The sequence below is a fragment of the Melospiza melodia genome, chromosome 8 (assembly GCF_035770615.1).
Source record: "Melospiza melodia melodia isolate bMelMel2 chromosome 8, bMelMel2.pri, whole genome shotgun sequence".
Taxonomy (NCBI): domain Eukaryota; kingdom Metazoa; phylum Chordata; class Aves; order Passeriformes; family Passerellidae; genus Melospiza; species Melospiza melodia.
Window position 1 is genome coordinate 20510724 of NC_086201.1, and position 20582 is coordinate 20531305.

Genomic DNA, 20582 nt, shown 5'->3' on the forward strand with positions numbered 1-20582 from the left:
GGAGCGATACCGAATTCCTGCGTTATGTATCGGGAGTCTGCTCCTGTGAACTTTGGTGTCCTGAGCATGAGTTGTGCCTGAATGGGATTAGATGCCTCCTCTAAAGTTATGTATCTAATTCTGGCTTACTCTACCTGTACGGTTTTTTTCTGAAGATGGGCCCTCATATCTTTTGGAAATTGTATGCTATGTTCTATGTTGTGTCTCATAAGAAGAATAATCAGGAAAAATATCAGAGAATTAATCAGAAAAAAAATGCCATGCAGTGTATGATGGCTGTGGACATGATATAGGAAATAAAAGAAAAAACTACTCTCTTCCCACAGTTTAAGCTCCTTATAGAAGTGGCTTAAATGTGGACTAGTAATGTATTTCTGGGAAAATACTATTTTGGGAAAAACAGAACAAAAAAATTATTATCAGCTAAATGATGATGAAGAAGAAGAGAAAAACATCTTATACAATTTGTTTTTATCTTGTCCCAAATGAAAATTCCAATTTTACATCTATAAATTACATTTTGAGATCAAATTCAGTAGAAGGTGGAACAAAACATTTCTCTACTATTTGAATAAAATGTTATTTCAAGTCCTTGGGTAACACTTTTGGTTATGTTTTGGTTTTTGTTTTCTTGTTTTGGTTTGTTTTTTTTTTTTTTTCTTTTTTTTTCTTTTGGCCAACGAAAATTACTTTTTCCCTTGGTTATGTGTGTGATTTACTAGTTGAACTGAGAAAATAATTATTTCTTATGTTCTTCCTCTCATTGAGTTCAGGCATGAGTCTGGATGCAGAATATGGGAACTGAATGGTCTGAGAAAGAAAACAGGAGAGTTTCCTCAAACGAAATAGCATTTGTTTTGTGTGACTGACTAGGGATATATAATAGATTTGCTTTTATGAGTATTCAGCTGGATTATGGGTGAGATTTAAATAATATGTTACTAAGCTTTAGGATGTAATAGCATGTCTAAAAATAGGATTGGATTATTACGATTAATGTAATCTTTGTAGCTTTTGTTATTGTTTAGAATGCAAGACATTCAGTCTCTAGTGCTAGAATTAATGATATTTTCATTTCCATTTCCAAGAAAAATAAATGTATGAAGGATAAATCAAGCATTGTTAAAATTCAACAGGCAACATTTTAAAAGTGAATACATCCAAACATCTCCATAGAGCAAAGGATAAAACTTTAAAATTGCGCTATTGCACTAAAATTGCACTATCTCAATTATTGTGTGTGCTTAGATGACATCTACATGGATTTCAGCTGGTTGATTGTTCATGTTGAGCTCACTGCACACCCAAAAGACTGTATGAAGAATTTTACTTATGCTGAACATCAGAATCCCTATTGCATGAGCGTATTTTCTGGCAGTTCCAAAAGGGAATTATAATTGTTTATCCTTAATCATGACAGTACCATAGTGTGATTTGAAACAAAAATGTGTTTCTTAATTGCCGAATGATTTGTATTTGATAAAAGGACAATTTTTTTCCTTTGGTGTTAGTTTTGTTGCTTCTGTGAATTTCTTAAGCCTTAGAGTTTTGAACCTTACTGATCATGTCATCAGCATTCACTGAAGAAAAATACCAGTTGCTGACATCAGTTACAATTACATAGCTTATGGTGGTATAAGGGATGTTATTTTTACAGTAACAAAGTTTCAGCTGCTAATTTTTTGTGTGAGGATATTCATAATATGAGGTGTGAGGTCTGTGTGTTTCATAGCCTTGTAGTTTCTGAATACCAAACTTAGTGTCTTGGGTTTAAATGTTTAGAGTTTTCACTCTACATCCTGTATATTCCAAATCTGACACCAAAACTGTTGTTGTACATGATTTTTATGAATCCTTAGCTCGTCTCCATTCCTATAATAAAGAAGCTTTCTAGCTTGGATTCAGATAGGTAGTGTAATTTGAAATGACCTTTAAAACAATCTATGGGAAATCACACAGCTAAGTAAAACATTGATTTATTAGCAACCTTAAAGTCATGCTTTGGGGAAGATGAAAGAGGGAACTGGTTTAGCACAACTTTGAAATAACAGCAGTGTGTACTCCAGTCAAGAAAGCAGACCTTGTAGTGTTAAGAGTAAAGACATGTTTGATTGTCTCATATCTCATGTGTGTGTGAGAAGCACAAGGCAGGACACACAAGAATAAATAGCACATATTCCTTGAATGGCTTTTTGCATCTGTACCTGACTGAGTGTGCCATTGCTGTCTTTCAGAAATATCGACAGTATATGTCTGGACTTCTCACTCCTCCTTATGGTGTTATGGAAACTGGCTCCAACAATGACAGTAAGTATGAGGTATTAGATATGAGGTGGTGGGCAAGCAAATGAGAAAAGGAAATAAAGGGGAAGATGGATTCTCCAGGCTTGGGTATTGAACTTTAAAAAATTAATTCCATTTGGTATTACAACTGCATTAATACTGCATGTAGTAGAAGACGCTTTGGAACCTGCACAATTGCCTTCCCAGCTGTGTACAAGTGTACACAGAGCTGCACCAAAATCTGCATTGTGACCCAGGCCTGTTGATGAAAACATACTGGATGATGTCATGAAGCATTTTACTACTTGTGTTACATGAACCATGGAACATGCCCATGAGTCCTGCAGTAAAATAAATATAACAAACTGTCTCAATTTTTCTTAGTTAGGATGGGCTACACAACTTGCTGGAGAATCCAGGTTAGTGCTTAAGCTTGCAGTAAACATGATGGTCTCTTATCTTTATTACATACCCAAAATTATTTAGCTATGTCTCTGCCTCATGAGAACGTGTCAAGCTGTGGGAGAGTGCTGTAGACATGAATCCAAGGGCAGCCTTTGGAATTCATCACTTATGTAAAATTTATTTGCCAGGGATTCTCTGGATGCCAGGCAGGACAATATCTGATGGCTGGCAATTGCATCTGCAAATTCCTTCTCCTATGTTAGATGTTCAATATGTTTTCTTTGCAGGATAATAGTATAGAATAGCATAGTTATGCTGATTAATGCAAGCTCAGTGTCACATTTGACTGCCAGGTACTGAGACACAGATAATGTTAAATGAAAAAGCATAAATAACTCCTGTATACATGCTTCAGATACTAAATTTTGGAAAAGAACTGTGCTTAACAAGCTGTTTAAAATTTTTGACCTGTTAGCTTTTTGTCTTTTTTGTGTTCAGTACAAGAAACTTTTTTCTAAATAAATGTTTTGCTCTTTAAAAATTGCAGATTAATGTGTGTGTTCTCAAAGTATTGAACCCTCAAATTTGCTGTTCTACTAATAAATATTTTCAGTGTCACTCAAAGAATGTACAGTATGTATTTATTTTCTGTATTCTTTTTTTAGGAATGCCAGATAAAGACAGTATGTCAAACAGTGCTCTTTGCCAAGTTTCTAAAAACTGTAATAAGGTAAATCACAATTTTGCGCTTTTTTTTTTTTTTGAGGGGTAGAATTTGGGTATGAAAAATGTAAAAGTATTCAGCATTCAATTGAAAATAAGTGAGTGCAAATGCAAGCATGTGGTTGATGCATTTGAGTACAGTATACAAATTATAAGAATGCCTTAGATGTTGTATCATTTAACTGAAAAAAGCAGCTGGTTCAGGATTATTACAAAGTGTACTGCTACCCAAGTTTGTGTTACAGTATGGTTTCTTGGCCTTTGTTGGAAGGGTGCTGAGGATAAGGAAGAAAAGCAGTGCTATGGCAAGACCAGTGGATAACCAGTGGATCGTAAAATTCATTATCAAATCCTATTTTAAGGTGTACCTGAGTCTGAACTGATGCATAGGCATTGTTCTGGCCCTTTGCTCAGGGTGAATTTTCTCCTATGTTCAGAGAGCAGCTTTACATCCCAGCTCTCCTTTGTAAAATAGTTCTGTGCCTTCAGCCTCTCCAGATGAGGACCCACATGAAAGAACTCATGAATATTTCTGTGCCAGTTTCAATAGTGGGATAGAGTATATATATAGATTAATAGTGGGAAGAAATAGTGTCAGGCATTGCTGTAAAGATTGATAACTTCTAGAATTTCTGTAGGGCAGGAATAGAAAAGTTGGACTAATAAACAGATGCTAGGTTGCCCTCTTTCTAGACATGGGAGTTTAATTGGATGCATTTGTGTGATGTCTTTAAAAGGTTAAAGGTATTTTTGTTGCACAAAAAGCATCTCTTGACAGCAGCAGATGAAGACAAGGAATATTTTATGTGTTTCCTTAATGCAAAAATAGCTACTTCCACCTCTCCCTGTCTCTGTCTGTCTTGCTTCCTCAAGAGTACTGACCTTTTTTAATTGTCACATTTAGTTTTTATTTAATGTATACATGTAACAGTATGCAGTTCCTTTTCCTAGAGCCTTATTCTCTAGCTGTACTAGTTCTGGACACAACCTTATCCTGTAGGAACATAAATATTTTTCCATGCATTGAGTAATTGCTCTTAGATACTTAGCACCTTGGATTCTGTAAGAACTTTATGTAACAGTTATGAATTATGTCTAAGTGCCTCTTTAGGTTATTGGCATTTCAGTGGTACACTTGGAATTAAGTCAGGTCAGGGATCTTGCTGGATTCCCCAAGGAAAGCACCAGGTGGAAAATTCAAACTAAAAGATGTGTGTTTGTTTTCTGAAGCAGATAGAAGTAACAGGTAAAGGTAAAAAGATAAAAACATCTGTCTCCCCTAGAAGATAATATCCCCCCAGTAATGGGAAGTGATGCTCAGCTGAGGGTGGTAAACGCTTTCAGGTACAAAGTATTTTATAAATTGGGCAAAATTCAATGATTAATACTTTTGCCAATAGCTGGGCTTTTCTAGCACAACAGGGCTCTTCCTGTACAAAATAATTTCTTGGGTAGGAGACAGAGCTTGGCTAGGGCAGGCTCAAACTGCTCAGTGACTTTTACAAGAACAAAGTCCTTTGCAAACCATATTATCTTTCTTTTCAAGCCATGTATAAAACAGACATCCTTCTCCCTCCCACACTGTACACATTTCTCTGGAGAGAAGCTGAGTGAGTAAATATGTGACAAATACTTGTCACCTTGTTTCATCCTGGAGGCGCTCAGACAGTCCCATAGCAAATGTGGCAGAAGAAGCTATGCAGCATAGAAATGGTCCATGAATTCTAGGTCTTTGTTTTCTCCATATGACCGCAGCTCTCTTTAATTATGTTCAGTGAAAGGTAAATGCAGCAGAGGTAAATATGTGTGAGTATTTTGTTTACTGCATGCAAACCTCATTCCTGCAGTTCTAAACTGTGCAAATCTTACAGTGCTTACACAAAATGTCTGTCGCCCTTCATGCCCTGCAGTCTGGTGAACCATGAGGGAGTTACTGGAATTCCAGGGCCAAATTCCCAGAGTTGTTGCCAGCTTTTCAAAACAAAAAATCAAGATACCGGAAAACAGTGCTGTATTTCTAAATGTTGCATATTTTGCTTATTTTTAGCATGATGCATGACTCCCAAAATGGCTAGTGCATCAGGGAAGGGCATTCATCCAGGGGAAGAGAAATGCTTTCAGGACATCTTTAGACTGCTTTAGATGGCCAGAATGTACCTGTGAGGCAGGCAGCAAATACAGCTCAGAGAGGCCTGCAGACTACTCTGTAGTGTTCAAAAATGGACTGAACGAGGAACCTTCTGACATCCAGAGAAAGTTCCTCAAAATCTTTCCTATGGTAAAAAGACATTGCACTCTTAGGCAGAAAGAGATAACGTCTTCAATACTTCTGATCATGATGCATTTATTTCAAAGTGTGTATGTGTTGTTTTCATTTTCCAGGGAAGTTTATAACTGTAAATAATTTGCTTCAGATGAAACTTAATGTATTCCACTCTGGAAATATGAAATGCATGTTTTTCTTTTTTAGCCTGTGGTGAGTCTTTTACAAGTACTCTAATAGATGTTTTTCCATAATTGCTAATTATTTGAGTTTCATCTTCATAGCTTAATTTTTTTCTCCTGTCACATCTATTAGTATTTGATGAGTAACATAAGATTTTTCTTTTAATACATGCTTTGGAATTTTCTCACCATATGGGGATGTTTGGTTTTTCTAGTTCATTAAAATCTACAAAAAAAATTTCTATTAGGAGAAAGTAACAAAGAGATTCTTTTTACCAAATGTGAATTAATTTGCATTTGGGGTTACATTATTGCACATCATTTAATGCAATATAGCAGTTAAATTGAGCATAAAATACTGAGAGGGAGTATATTACTGTCCCTAGTTATATTTTGGGGAATGGAAACAAAGTCAATTTATTGCTGTCTTACATAAGGGAAAATGACAGAGCATCAGTCTTTTTAACTAGGACAGACTGGGCTCTCTCACTCTAGTTTTTGAAAATTCCCATGGGGTCGAGTTGCATATGTGAGATGAATGCAACCCTAAAGACAAAATTACAAAATCAATAATAATTTCAAATACGTTTTTGGAAAAGATACAGAAGAGTACTTAGAACGCAGGGGAGGCCTGGTTCCAGCGTGCAGACAGAATAGTTAGTGGTCCTGCTGCCATATATTACCAGCAGAGCTGGCAGCAGGGTTGCATGATGCTCCCCACTACAGGACTCTCTTCTTACAATTTGGCCACTTTTTCACTGTTTATGCTGAATTCGCCATGCTGAGAGTATGCTCCTGGCTGATTTTTAAATTGAAATGGGTCAAACCTGTCTGACATTGAGCTGGAAGAAAATACATAGCACATACTAAATAGCTTTTTCCAGTTATCCACTGGGAATCCTGTCCTTTGGACTAGAAGCTTGGCTTTTGGGGCTTCTTCATCCAGTAAGGAGTACCATTTGTGAGCCCCTAGAAAATAACCCTATTGTTAAACATTGAAAAATGTCAGTTGAAACTGGCTCACCAGAGGCTTGGTGCAGTTTCACTGCAAACTTGTGCACTCAGGCTTTGGGTGTTTCATGCACAGAATTCCCACACTTGCGTTTGCTGCTGGGTTGCTTGGGCTTTCCTGTCTCCGTGCCTAACCATGTGGGGTTTCTCTCCAGGACTTCTTTTAGTTGCTAAGCAATATTTGACTGTTACAAAGTCAGAAACTGATTGAGAGCCAGAGTTGTCTCCCATGTTCTTTTAGACCCTTTACTGGTACCCAAGTAGGAACAAGAAGTAGCCCATCTGCTCTGGAGATATAAGGCAGTTTGAAAGAAGAAGGTGCTGGAGGAATGAGTTGTGGAGATAAAGGAATTAAAGTGGATAAGGACAGAGGGCACAGCCCCACTGAGAGCATGAATCTCCACTCTCTTGTGGATTGTGGTGCTGAATGCAATTTTTTGCTATCATCAGATGTCTTAAACTCCTCTGCAAATTGTGGATGCCTGAAAGTGTAGAAATGACATACAGAAAGAAGAGAAGTTTATGATTTGTAAGTTATTTATTCAAGTAGTAGATAGTAAAAAATTGCTAATGATCCAAGATGAAGTTTTATATTCTTTTCCCTAACGGAATCTTGATATTGCAGTTTGCTGAAAGAACCCCTGCATCCTTAAGATGCCACACAAAATTCTGCTTGAAAGGAAGGCTAAAAAATTAAGTGCTCAAAAGCAGAGTATTTCAAGAATGGGGGCTGACTGAGCAGTGTTCATGAAGTGCTCTTATCTGTTTGTTACAGTAGAGACTTTGATTACCTGCTCCCATACATTTTTGCTGTGATATACTACATTAAAACAACACCTTACCTCAAAAACCATGCTACCTTTCTTTTTGTACAACTTCACCTCAGTGACTGTTTAAAACATAGATGAGTTTGCTCCCTCTTCATTGAGAGCATACATCATTTAAGGCGGAAATGCTTTGCATCTCCTTTGTACTGAGGAATCCATGCTGAACACAGAAGACAAAAGCAGATAAATTGCAAATCCATACAGTAGTTGTTGCTACTGGGTGAAGAATATGTATTCTTTTCTGAAATCTTTCATGCCGTATTTCCTTTATGTTCCCTATATTGCCTGCAGGTTTTTATTTTGATATAGAGTTGCAGGAGCTCCCCCTTGTGCACGAAGTAATATTTGAAAAACAAACGGATTGAGTTTGTGAAACTTACAGGTTGAAAAAAATCCCCTTTATGTTTTTCATGAAATGCGTCCAAATCCTCTAGACTAGAAGCTTATTGGAAGTGATTTATTTTAAGGTATTTTGTATGCCATTGCTCCTATAGATTGTGCTGCAATACTTCTGTGAAAGTCACCTTTTCATCTGTCTACTTTCCTGGCTAATATGATGTGGTAAAATAGAGATTCCTTTCCTTTACTGAATTTTCAATAAGATATAGGTACCATGTTGATTTTCCTTATTTAAATAATGGGGGTGATTGTGAAAACAGTATTTTTTCTTTTTATTAATTCTTAATGCATTTAGTGCAATTATATTGTAAAGATCTTAGAGTGGACAGAGAAGGCCATAATCAAGAGTTAATCCTCAAAGTATTGCAATTTCAACATTGCCTAGAAATAAACACAATCATTTTGCTTCTGATCTCCCTATATTTCAGTTTACTTTTCCTGGATGACCATTGTCAAAGGGAAAGCCTATTGAGCTATTCAGTGTATTGTTAAATGTGGATTTTGATAGAGTATTAGCAGAATTCTAAGGGAAATATTTCACATGCTCATGAAATTGGGAGCCAAAAAATAAAAAAAGAGAGAGAGCAGGAAAGCAGGTATTGTTCTATCAAAGTGCAATTGCAAGATGTTTGTTTGAAAGTTGTATTATCTCCAGCATACACAGCCTCTAACAATTTGGCTAGTGCAGAGGCTGTGCATATAGGCCCTGGCAATGAGTCACACAATGACAGCTTATGGCAGGGGAAATGCAAAGACAGGCGTTTGAGATGAGTAGGAGTCTGTGAAAAATACATTTTTTGTATGTTAGTAAGGAACTTCATAATGAAAAATGTGAAGGTCTTTATATGTCAGCAGAGCTCTTTAATGTAAACAAAATTGTCAGTAAGTCTGATGACTTTCCTAAGTAGACTTAGCATAAATTGTTGCAGAACTGCCAGGGAAAGTTGGATATCTCCAGTATCAGCCAAGTAGATGATACAGCGCTGTAGACTTCCCTTCTGAGTGTCTTTGTGAATAGCAGTACCTCAAATGAAAGCTTGCAACGCCCCATGTTCTTTTACATTAATCAGCTCCCTGATAACCTATGAAATATCTGTGATTCATGGTTTTGTTGTGTACCCTGAATTCTGGAGGTCCTAATGACAATTTGTACTGGAAATGGTTTCTTCTGCTGTGCCTAATCATATGACTGAGCAAACCAATACAGAACTGGCCAGAGTAACCCCAGTATGAAACCTGGAGATGTGGGGAGTGGTTCTCATTGATCTAGTACTATACAGGAATGAGTAGCGTGGCACTGCGGAGAAAGAAAATCCTTAGTTCAGGTTGCTGTGTATTTGCCTGTGTACATGGCAAGATCACTTAATTCTCTTCAGTCCATACTTAATTGATTTCAAGGATTCCTGAAGCCCTTTCATGAATTTGGATGAAAAAATTTTGGTCGTTCTGATTGTTTCTTTCATTGAGGAGTTTTCATTGTGGTGGTTCTAACAGTAAATAGCATTGCCTATGATGATAGTGGGAGTGGTAAGAGATGGAGGCAAGACTTCTCTTGGTGGATGAATTAAACTTTTTGGAAAAAAGGGCAGAATTTTTCAAGCTATAGGACCTAAAGGAATATTCTATTTTAAATTTCATCCTTTTTTTCTAAGAGTAGTAATGTCAGAGTACTAAATATATGGAGATATGTTTCAGTCTTAAAATGTAAACAATTGCTACATTTATCTCTTGGAAGAAGATGAATAATGGGAAAAATAGTGACTAGTGTCCAATAACATAGTACAGTTGAATTGTCAGCTCCTAAAGAGGAAGCCTCCCTTTTTCTGTCACCGCTGTAAAACATTGCAGAAGCAGCTACTGCCCTTGACTCAGGAATGGAACACTGAGCTTGGAAAAGCTTTGAGAGCTGCAATGGCTTTCTGAGTCAGTGAAACTACCTGCAAGATCCAAGTCAGAGTAGTGTGGGTTTTATCATAAGGGAGGAGTGAAAAGCTGAAAAATGAGCAGTATGGGAAAGAGAGAGACTTCCTCTGTTACCAGCAGAATAATCCAAATACTCAAGTCAGTGCCTGAGCTAACCTGTGTGAGTTTTTAGATTCATGACTTTTGCATCTGAATATTAATATATATTAATCTCCACAGTATTTTTTGAATGAAGAGCCCCCTTAAAGTGTAATCATTGTTATTTTTATGCTCTCCACTTATGTTGCCCTTCATTTTTATTTTTATTCAGACTCTATTGCAGTTTTTGTGCATTCCAAAGCCATGAAATTGTTGTTTGTTTTGGGTGCTTTGAGGCAAAGCAGGGATGGAGTACTCTGCTACAAAGAGCTTTCAGTCAGAGAAAAAAATAGAGTGACTGTCAGACAGAAATATGCTGGATTACTTTGCACATCATAAGGCATGAGATTCATGGTTGTTTGTATGTTTCTAATAAATTTTCTTATAGGAGCTTATTGTGATCAGTCTTTGGTGCGATATTCCTAAAATACACTGGGAGTGGAAAGAGGAAGTTCAGAAATCAATAGAAATATGCAAAACTAAGTGATATGTAATTCTTTGTTAAAATTGTATTTTGTTGGGGATCTGAGTCACACTGCTGACCTCTTTCAGTGTATTAGTGTAATCAAGTACTGACCGATCTGACTAACCTTACAAAAGGGTTGTGGAGGTACTTGGGGTAGCACAGGGGAGGCTGTTTGGCTAGAGAGACATTTTTCCTTTCAGACTTCTCTTGCCGAATGAGTGTTGCTGTTGTGGTTTATATAAATAACCTAAATAATGGAAAAAATAACAGAAATTCCTAGAAAATACTACAATTGTAAAGTACTCATTACTGTGAATTAGGTGTGGGACCATCTTTCCACAGGAGCATCACACTCAGTTCCACTTGTATGAGAACACAGCCTGCTACCTTCTCTGCCAGTGCTGCCAAGGGCAGTCTGTGAATATGTATTGTGGAGTCACATTTGATGACTCTTGCTTCTTGACTGTGTTTTCTTTGAGATTCTGTCCCAGCCCCTAAAAAACATGCACATGTACTCCATTTATCTCTTGCAGTTGAAAGGCAGGAAGAGTGGGTAATTATACTGAGAAAAAAGATAGTCCCTTTCAAGGTTCATGTCTTCAGACAAGTCAAGCATATACAAGTAACACATTTGGCACTTATATTTGAAACAGCAAAAGGAATTTTTTTTGAATCTTGTAATTATTTTCTCAAGTTTGGCAGAAAAATTGGATCAGTGATCTTAAAATCAGATTCTTTCTAGTCACTCATATTGTCTCTCACAGAGCATTTTGACTGCCTGTCCTGCAGTGCATGCTGGCAATTGGTATTCCACAAAGTCAATTATAGTTCTGAGCCAGTAAGAAGTAATCAATGTGTCTGATCTGATCATTTAGCAGCATCGTTTTTTTCTTGTATATGGATGACAAAAATTTGAGAGGTTAATAAATAGGGGGAAAAAGCTGTTTGATGATTTTCTTCTTTTTCTTGTGTTAGCTAGTCAAGAGCAGAAGCCTGTTGTGCTGGCTGCACACAAATAGCACCACAAGTGTCCAGTTTGTGGGGCTCATTGAGAGCCATTCCAAGTCAGAATTGCAGAGGCAAAAATGCCGCATCTCTACAGCAGAGGTGAAAATGTAATTGGGACTCTTAGCACCCGTGAGGTTAAGGATAAAGTGCTGTTGAGGTATTTATGATTTATGACTTTCATTATTTATTCTCTTAGTGAATTTCCTCCTGAAAGAAGGGTTGGCACAAGACTGTGAATGTGTTTGATCTTTGTGTACTTTATCATCAGTGTTGCAGCTGTCTTAAAATTAAAGATAGCAGTTAGTGAGGAAATACAAATACATGTAGCTGAGTTGAATAGTAAAGAAATCAAAAGAATATTTAATTTAGGCTCCAAAATAAAAAGACCTCTGCTTTTTTCTGATACAGATTGATACACTGCTTTTAATTAGGATTTCTCAGACACACTTGTTTTTATCTTAGTAAACAAAATTATTTATAACCTATTTGTTTAATAACATTAAATATGAACTGGATGGAGAAAAAGCCAGTACCTTAGCAGGAGAATTATGATTATGTCTTCACAAACCTCCAGTACTGCTCTGTCCATCCTCACTCTTTATAGTAGCTTTCTCTAGAGCAGCATTTTCTCACCGAATCTTCATTTTCATGATTTGCTTAATGTGATGCAACAGTTGTTATCCTTTACACAACCCACTAAGATTCACTTAAGAGTCAATTAAACCAAATAAGATTTTGAGATTATGTTTAGAAAGGGGATGAGTTGTTGACAGATGGCAGGAACAGAATTTCAGCTAGACAAAACAATACTTTTACAATAATATGAAAATCAATGCCAACATTGAAGAGAAATGGGAAAAGGGGGATAAATTACAAAATACATACAATAGGCGCTTTTCTTTTCACAAGGATGGGGCTAGTTCTGTGATATCTCTAAAAGCCAGACATCACAGAATTTACACAGCTTGGGCTACATACTGAGAGAGGTAAAAAGAGGTCATCTCTTTCAGAAACATGCTGTGGTGAATTGGGATGTAAAGAGATGTGGTTAGCTGGGGAAAATGTCAGGTAGAGTAATTTCGCCTCTCCTTACCCATCTTGGGTTAATTACTGCAGTGTCCTGTGTGCATTTGTGGAGCCAGTTTTTTTCTCAAGTTGCAATAAAGATTCATTTAGCAACAGAAGCATCTCAGAGTATGTTTAGAAATGTCTATTCCTCACTTGTTAATCAGGGAAGATGAGATAAATTCAAAATTAAGAAAAAATGTGAACAGGCCTGGTTTATATAGTAGCAAGTTAGGCAGCAGCAAACTCTGTAGAAAATTAGAAAGAGAGAAGACAAACTTGCAAGTATGAAATATTTACTATTTTCCACTTAAAATAATATTTTGTTGTAATTGACAGGAATTAAAAGTATTACTCATCTGCTGTTTAATCAGAGAATATCTACTGTTCACACAGATGCGCATTAAGTCAATATTGGTATTTTATTTACTGATTATTCCCAGTGCACTATGGAATTAATGTGAAAAACAGCATATTGATCTGTCTTGTTCAGATCAACAATTTGATTCCAAATGCCTTTATATGTTTTTAATCAATGCAATTACTGACACTCTAAAGAGCACTGAACGAACTGATTAACTAATACAGCAGTTATGGTTTCTTTTCATGCTAGATAAATGTGTGAGACCACAATTGGATTTTACCTTAAAATGAAAAAAAAGCTCTTCTCCTACACAGCCTGAGAAACTTGGATTAGATAGGGTAGGTAGCATGGTTTAGCACATCAACACCCACCACTTTGACAAGCTTTTTGTAGACATCAAGGGAAATAGAAGTTTTAAGGAAGATAAGAAGGTTGTTTTGTGGATATTTGTCAAGAGCAGAATACATATCTTTTCTACTGACACACAAATATGTAAATTAAACCAGTGCTTGATGGGTTTTTTTAATGTTTATGACAGAAGACTTAAAACCATTGAAGTAGAGAAGTACCTGGCTGAAAGAAGAATGTTTGTGCTTTTTGTATAATGTGTTCTGATCAAGCAATCATTTTGGGATTTCTTTCCTCTGTTGATTTTCATATTCTGCAGAAACAATCCTTTACCTTTTTAGGAAATGTATTCCATGTAGATGGAAAACATCAATATAGATCAATAAAAATCTCCAGAGAAGTAGAACATCAGAAGGTGTTGTAGTGGATGTTGTTAGATTATTCCTTCTCAGTTTTATTTTTAAGAAAAAATTATTTCTGAAGAAGATGACAGGAAGAAGAAAGAGGAGTAGATAGGGAAGCTGGACTCTGAGACTCATGTGCTGCACTCATTCAATGTTTCTTCATTTCATGTACTTTGACACAATGCACTGTCCTGAACTTGGAGAATAAGGAACATGAAGTCACCAGAAGAAGCGCAAAACAGGTTTAAATTAACTTCTCTTGCCCACTTGCCAGAGGCTTTACCTTGTTGCTGACCTCCCCAGGGAGTTCATGAGATAGCCCTTCAATGTCTCACTTTGATGACTCTTCCTTTCTGTGTTCAAAATGACTTTAAGTTTCCCAGCATGAATTTGTAGACACTAGACTTCCAGGATTCCAATTGCAGCATTCAGCAGTGTTTTCAGTTGCTTATTCTCATCATTTGCTGATGTTGTGAGTAGACAGTGTTGTCCCCATTTTACCATGGAGAGGCTGAGACACTCAGAGGTGCAATGACTAATGGGGATCACACAATACATAAACTGCTGTCACCCAGGAGGCAGTAGTCCTCTTGCCTCACTTGGGTAATGTTTTGACTAGGCTGAAGTCAAGAATTTTGCTACTAATTTAAACAGGTTCACTGTTTCACTCATAATTCAAACCTCCAGGTTTTGGTGCCCTTATGTTTGACATGAAATCACTTAACCTAAAATTTCACTACCTCATCCTCAGAAGGCACTTCTGGCATCTGGATGTAATTGAAATCTAGGAGAGCCCATCCAATCTTGTTTTCTAGACAGAATACCTTCTGGGAGTCTTGAAGGTTTGCCAAAGTTAAAAAGTTATCTAGAAATGTCTTCATCATCCCTTCAGTTTGTCTTTTGAATAGATGCTCTGTGCCTAGACCATGAATGAGAGACAGGCCTTAAAAACTGGAAACCTTGCTGCCTGGTATTTATTGTACTTTTAAAGTCTTTGTCATTATAGCTTGTTTCTAAAGAAGTAAGCAGTTTCAGGTAAGCATACTTTTAAAACCATGGACGCAAAGAAACCAGTAGTTTGCATGAGAGACAAAAAAATGTTTTATTCTTTTGTAGGTTAAAGAAATGCAGGAGCAGAGAGAAACCCTGACAACACTGGCTTGAAACTCGTTATGATAACTGTAGTCACACCTCTCCCAGAATATTGGGAATGCTCACAGCAGAGTTAGCATTTTCTGACATTTTATTCAATGCAGGCAGTGTAGTTATAGCAGCTGTTTCATTGTAGCAGAGAAGTAGAAAAATGACGGGAAAATAAGACATCATTAGCCATGTTCTGGGGGGCTTTGTGCACTGGTCATAGTCTGTTTCAATATTCTTTTTCCCTTTGACATTCACAGTGAAGTGTCATTTTTGGTAATGGCTGAATCATTTTGTGTTAAAAGGAAGGACATTTATAGTTTGTCGAGGAAACATTGTAGAAGTGTTAATAATGTGAATTCAATTTAACTTCCTAAAATAAATTTGCTGCACTGCATATTGAGAATTTAAAGAACACATTTTCCTGTTTATGCTATTAAAAAAATGTAGATTAGTACAGAAAAGCAATTTTAGAATGTATTTTAATATACAGCATAGTCTTCACATTGTATTACATTTAAAGAACATAGATTTTAAACCAGTCATCATTACTCTGAATATTTTGATAGTAGCTCATTTGCTGACAGTATTCAAAGCATTTTACAAAGGTAGAAATTATTAGTATTTCTCTCTCCAGAAAGAGGAAAATGAAACACACTGTGATTAGGTGATTTGTGTAAGGTCATGCAGTCAAAAAAAAACAGAATAAAACTGGGCTGTCTTTAACCACTGGCCCTGACAATTTCTACTAGCCTATTTTGTTTGGTTTAGATAGTTTGTAGTTAGATTATCAGTTTTTAGATTACAGGTGCTATAGCTTTATGAAACTCAGAAGATTTTTTAAATTTGATCATTTTCTTCCCTAATTTTGCAAACATCCTGTGACTATGTGTTCATCCATTAGTACCTTCCCATTCTCCCCATTTTGCTGTTTACAGATGTTTGTTAAGAAATTAGAATAGTTGTCTTCTGTGAGCATGGGTGGCTTGAAGATCCTTTGGTAGTACAATTTGAGACTGTCTAGACTGGTCCTTTAAAAACAAGTGATCTTTTTGGATAATTTGTCCTTTGTTAGTTGCCAAGTATTTGTTAATTGTGAAGTTCCCTACAGACTTGGGATGAGGTCAGTCATTGTCAGTTTTGGACTTTTCCAATTAGGAGATGTGAGCAGGTACTTTGCTTTTTTGACTGCTAGTGCTATCTTGTGAAGCACAGGCTGGTTCTCCCAGCTGTTGCATATGTTTGTGGGGAGAGTGAAGAGGAGAATGAATTGTTTACAATTGTTTACATGGTAGGAGTGATGACTGCATTTCTATTTCCACTTTTTCTGTTTTCTGAGAGGGTGTGGTGAATCTCCCTGTATGGGCCATTCATCTAGGAGTTGGACTTGATGATACTTGTGGGTCCCTTCCAACTCAGAATATTCAGTGATTGGCTCTGTGATTAAATATGACAGTCTGGGTGGGACCCAGAGCTCAGTGCTGGTTCCATGTCCCAGCCATCAGAAGTCCCCACGGCAGGGAATGTGTGCCAGGGTTTCTTATGGACCATGCACCCTCAGGAGTTAGAGGTCATCACATAGATTGTTTTCTGATAACAAGCATTGGTCAATATATCAGCATATTCTACACAGGGCTATTCCAGAGATCCAGTATGAGTTAGTATAGTCACAGAGCACAGAATATTCTGTGTTGGAAGGGACCCACCAGGATGATTAAGTCCAACTCCTAAGTGAATGGCCCATATGGAGACAGGCCTGCAATCTTGATGTTATTAGCACCATGCTCTGACCAACCAGGCTATTCTCAGGGGAACTCCTACAATAATGATTACATTTTCCTTCAAATTTTGACAAAAATGTCTTCCAAAGGACCTTTTTATGATGAGATCTTTGGTCAGCTGTTTCTCTCATGTTCAGCAATCTGCATTCAATAAGGATATTGTTTTCCCTGTAGTATCCTAGCAGAGGTTGGTGCAGTCTGCATAGACACTCTTCACTGCAGCTGGAAATAGGACCAATGGAGTTAACTTCAAGATACTCCATCCAAGACTGCTTTCCAGCTGAAAATACACTCCAAAAGCTGTGATACTGTATGCTCAACTTTATCCCTGTTACATGGTTATTCTGTAGTGCTGGAAATAATGGCCTGTATTGGAAAAAGTCATCTCTATACCATCTTTGGAACTCTTATCTCTGCCTTTATTCTGAAGCAGCACAAATAGATGACATTACCAAAAGCTTGAGAAAGAATGGTGAGGTGGGTGGTGTAGCGTGGGGGGGCAGTGGGGACTCTGCCTAGTTGTCAGCTGTATCCTGCTGGCTGGCTATGATTTTGCCAATATTGTGGGAATGCGGGTTTTTTTTGTATCTTTTATTTCTTCCTATATGTACCACGTAGGGCACTAGAAGTCTTTTGGGAGATGTATACAAAGATATTCAAAAATGTCATTTGTCAGAAGGCATCAGGAGTCATTTGGAACCAGTAAGAGCTAAAGATGCTCTGCTCCCTGAGAAACACTTAGGAGAATCAGATGCTGTGGGCTTGGCTCAAAATTCATTGAATCAATTAGGGACTTCCTTGTGATTTCAGTAGGATTTGGATTAGACCATAAATCACCAATAGTGGTAAATACTGAGGATGTAAACCAAACAGACCTCTCTTAGTGAGGTGGCTGTTGCTGCTGACACCTTTCAATGTGTGTGTGGCTTTTGTCCTTTGTTTGTTCTGGATCCCCTTGGCAGCCAGCAAGAAAACAGATGTCACTTGCAATTCTTTTCAGTTCCCCAGCTGAAAATAAAGGGATCAACAGTAGTGCACAGGCTTATCTGATCACCCTGGTAACATGCTGTGGTTAACTCCAATCAATACTGAAACTTGTTCTCTGTTCAGAGATGAGCTACACTGAGGTCATGTGAAAAAAAACCCGATTCATTGGCTTTTACTTTTTTCACCTTAGTTCTTTGCAATACACATATCCTATGTTTGCATTTGAGAATAGTAAATTAAGTTCCCTTCATCACTTGATTTTACTGATCCAAATTGCTGTAGATCTGAAGTATTCATTCATATGTAAAGGCTCAGAGACATCCCTTTACAGCTATTTAACAAGAGGAATAGAAATATCTATTTTTGTAAGAGATGTTCTTGGATTTCATTAAGCAGAATCAAACAAATTCACAAATACAGATCTCATAGTAGGTCACTATTATTGTTGTTCGTTTTATTATTTATTTGTCTGCATATTGCTCAGTGATGTAAGAAACACTAAAATAAAGACAGGCCTTGCCCTGTAGTTTGAAATCTAAGGCCTATTTCTCCACAGATTAAATGTGTGCATAAAATTATACACATGAATAGTCCTATTTAAATCTGTGATATTGCTCTCATGCATAAATATTTGAATCTTGAAAGGAATGGAGGCTAAAATTATTGCTTTCTCTGCTTCACCCCAATTTAAATAGGGAGTTTTGTGATTGGCTTTGTGAAGGGTTTGTTTGAATGGCTCAAATGTGAATCCATAAATGTACAGATAAGGAGTTTTTCAATGTTAATGCTAAAAGCCTTTTTACCACAGTTTCTCATATTAATTTTCTGCTTTCCCCTACCAACACCAGCAGCTTTCCCTTTTCCATCCTCTAGACCCATATGACCTCCTGCCCTACAGGGAAGATCAGCAAACTATGTGTGGTGTTGCTGTGTTGCTTTATCTCACACTGAAGGAAAGCTAAGAGCACTTACAGTGGTCACTTCTGTGGCCAGGAGGTGCATAATAGTTTGTAAACTATTGTAATTGGATTGCTTATCTGAGCTCTTTGCCTGATAAATTTTCCCTTATTCAGAAGTCCTGAAAAATGGGATCATCAAGGACCTCTGTTCCACATGTATGTACTTTAGTCGCATTAATTCTTCAAAGATACCAGGATGTGTTAAGTCAATTAAACACTCTCCTCACACTCTGCTGTTTTAAAGGGGGGGGGGGGGTCCTTTTTTTTTTTTTTTAAAGTGCTTTCCAAGCAATCCTTAATGAAAGATCCAGGATTGTAAAGATTCACAAAACAATCTTGGTCTTTAGCCAATCTGTGTCTGTCCCTTACAGAATGCATTTTTTTTTCTGTTAGGAAGTTGTTGCTGGAACCCTGTTGTCTCCTAATAACTAACTGATGTTACATTGCTCTGCCTTTGAAATATGTCTTGCCTTTCTGTAGCAAACTCAGTCCAAGCCCTGTGTTTCCATTTTATTGCATTTCAACTAATCACTAGTGCAGCCAGAGCTCACTGCAGCAGTTTTGAAAGGCTCTAGCTTTGGGGGCTCTTTGCTGGGCATGTCTTTTGGATGTCATTGTCCCTTGGGAGCAAAGATTGTCCAGGCTCACTGCCCTGGGAGCTCTGTCCTCACAAATTGCACAGTACCATGTAGTGAGGCTAAAAACTACTTCAGGAAAGCATTGAGTCCATCCCCAAGCCACATGCACACTATAGCAGTGTCACTCCTAACAGATTCCTTGTGTATCCTTGAGGGACCAGATTTCTCTGGCAACTCACTGTCCACACTGCGAGGAAAGCTTCAGCGATGCCTAAACTGAATCTTTCTTAGAGCAATTTAAATTATTCCCTGATCTCTGCATGATGGACTAGGCCACTTCTTTCTCCTTTTCAAAGGTCTTTTAAATCAGAAGACTTTTTTAATCACACCTCTGCTAAGATTTGCCTTTTCGTTAGCTTAACAGCTTTGATTATTTATGTTGTGCTTTCTGATTGTTCTTGTTGCTTTCCTCTAAATTCTTTCCAGCTGGTTTAGATGCTTTTGGAGTAAAACGGGCAAATGACACACAGTGCTTTTCTTACCTAGGCTGACTAAAGCAAAACACCATTATATATCTAATATATTACTACATTCCACCACAGTATTTCCTGCTTTTACACAAGCTTGGCATTGGTTAATCAGTTGCGTTTAATATTTAAATATTTAAAACATTATAAACCTTTTTTCCTTTTCTGTGGTACTGCACTAAGACACTTGTTCCATACCCTGTCTTTATCTAGCGGATTCCACCTGCTTCAGAAATGTAGTCATCACTCTGTACATAAAAGCATCATTTTTAGACCAATTCTACAACTGTTTCATATTGTAAACCTATTCTGTAATGTATGTGCAATGCCTCCCATCCTGAAGTTTCCTGCAGAATCAATAAAGGTGTATTCTGCTTCATCCCATGTCAATATTTAATGTTATCAGATGTGATATATTCTTGAATGCTGCTTTGAACAGACCTTTGGTATGACTGCCAATTTGACTTTGCTTCACTGGTAATTGATTTCAAAATGCACTCTTCCAACTGACTTTGCACCTGTTTTTTAAGAATTTAATATGACTGTTGCAGAACAGAATATCTGATGAGAAAGTGGTAATCCTTACTAAAGGGTTGAAAATCTACTGCTTCTTGTGTAATCTATCAATGTTGCTACTCGATAATGAAAAGAAATTAGATCAGTGTGGCATGATCTGTTCTTGGTTAATATACGTCACATGTGACTCATCTCCCTGTTCTTTTCCAGGTGCTTACAAATTGACTTTTTCTAGGAAGACTTTAAGCTGATATCTGTATTTTTTCAGCTTCTCCTTTTCCATAT

The 20582-nt window shown here is 37.2% G+C and overlaps 1 protein-coding gene across 4 annotated transcripts in view; it reads left to right on the top strand.

Moving 5' to 3' along the window:
• RAPGEF4 (Rap guanine nucleotide exchange factor 4) overlaps positions 1–20582 on the top strand; it is a 142354-nt gene that overhangs the window by 62801 nt on the left and 58971 nt on the right. For all 4 annotated transcript variants that reach the window (XM_063162150.1, XM_063162151.1, XM_063162153.1 and 1 more), the window contains 2 exons: positions 2235–2307; positions 3354–3418. In XM_063162150.1, the coding sequence (XP_063018220.1) occupies positions 2235–2307; positions 3354–3418 (138 nt within the window). The remainder of the gene's footprint in view (positions 1–2234; positions 2308–3353; positions 3419–20582) is intronic.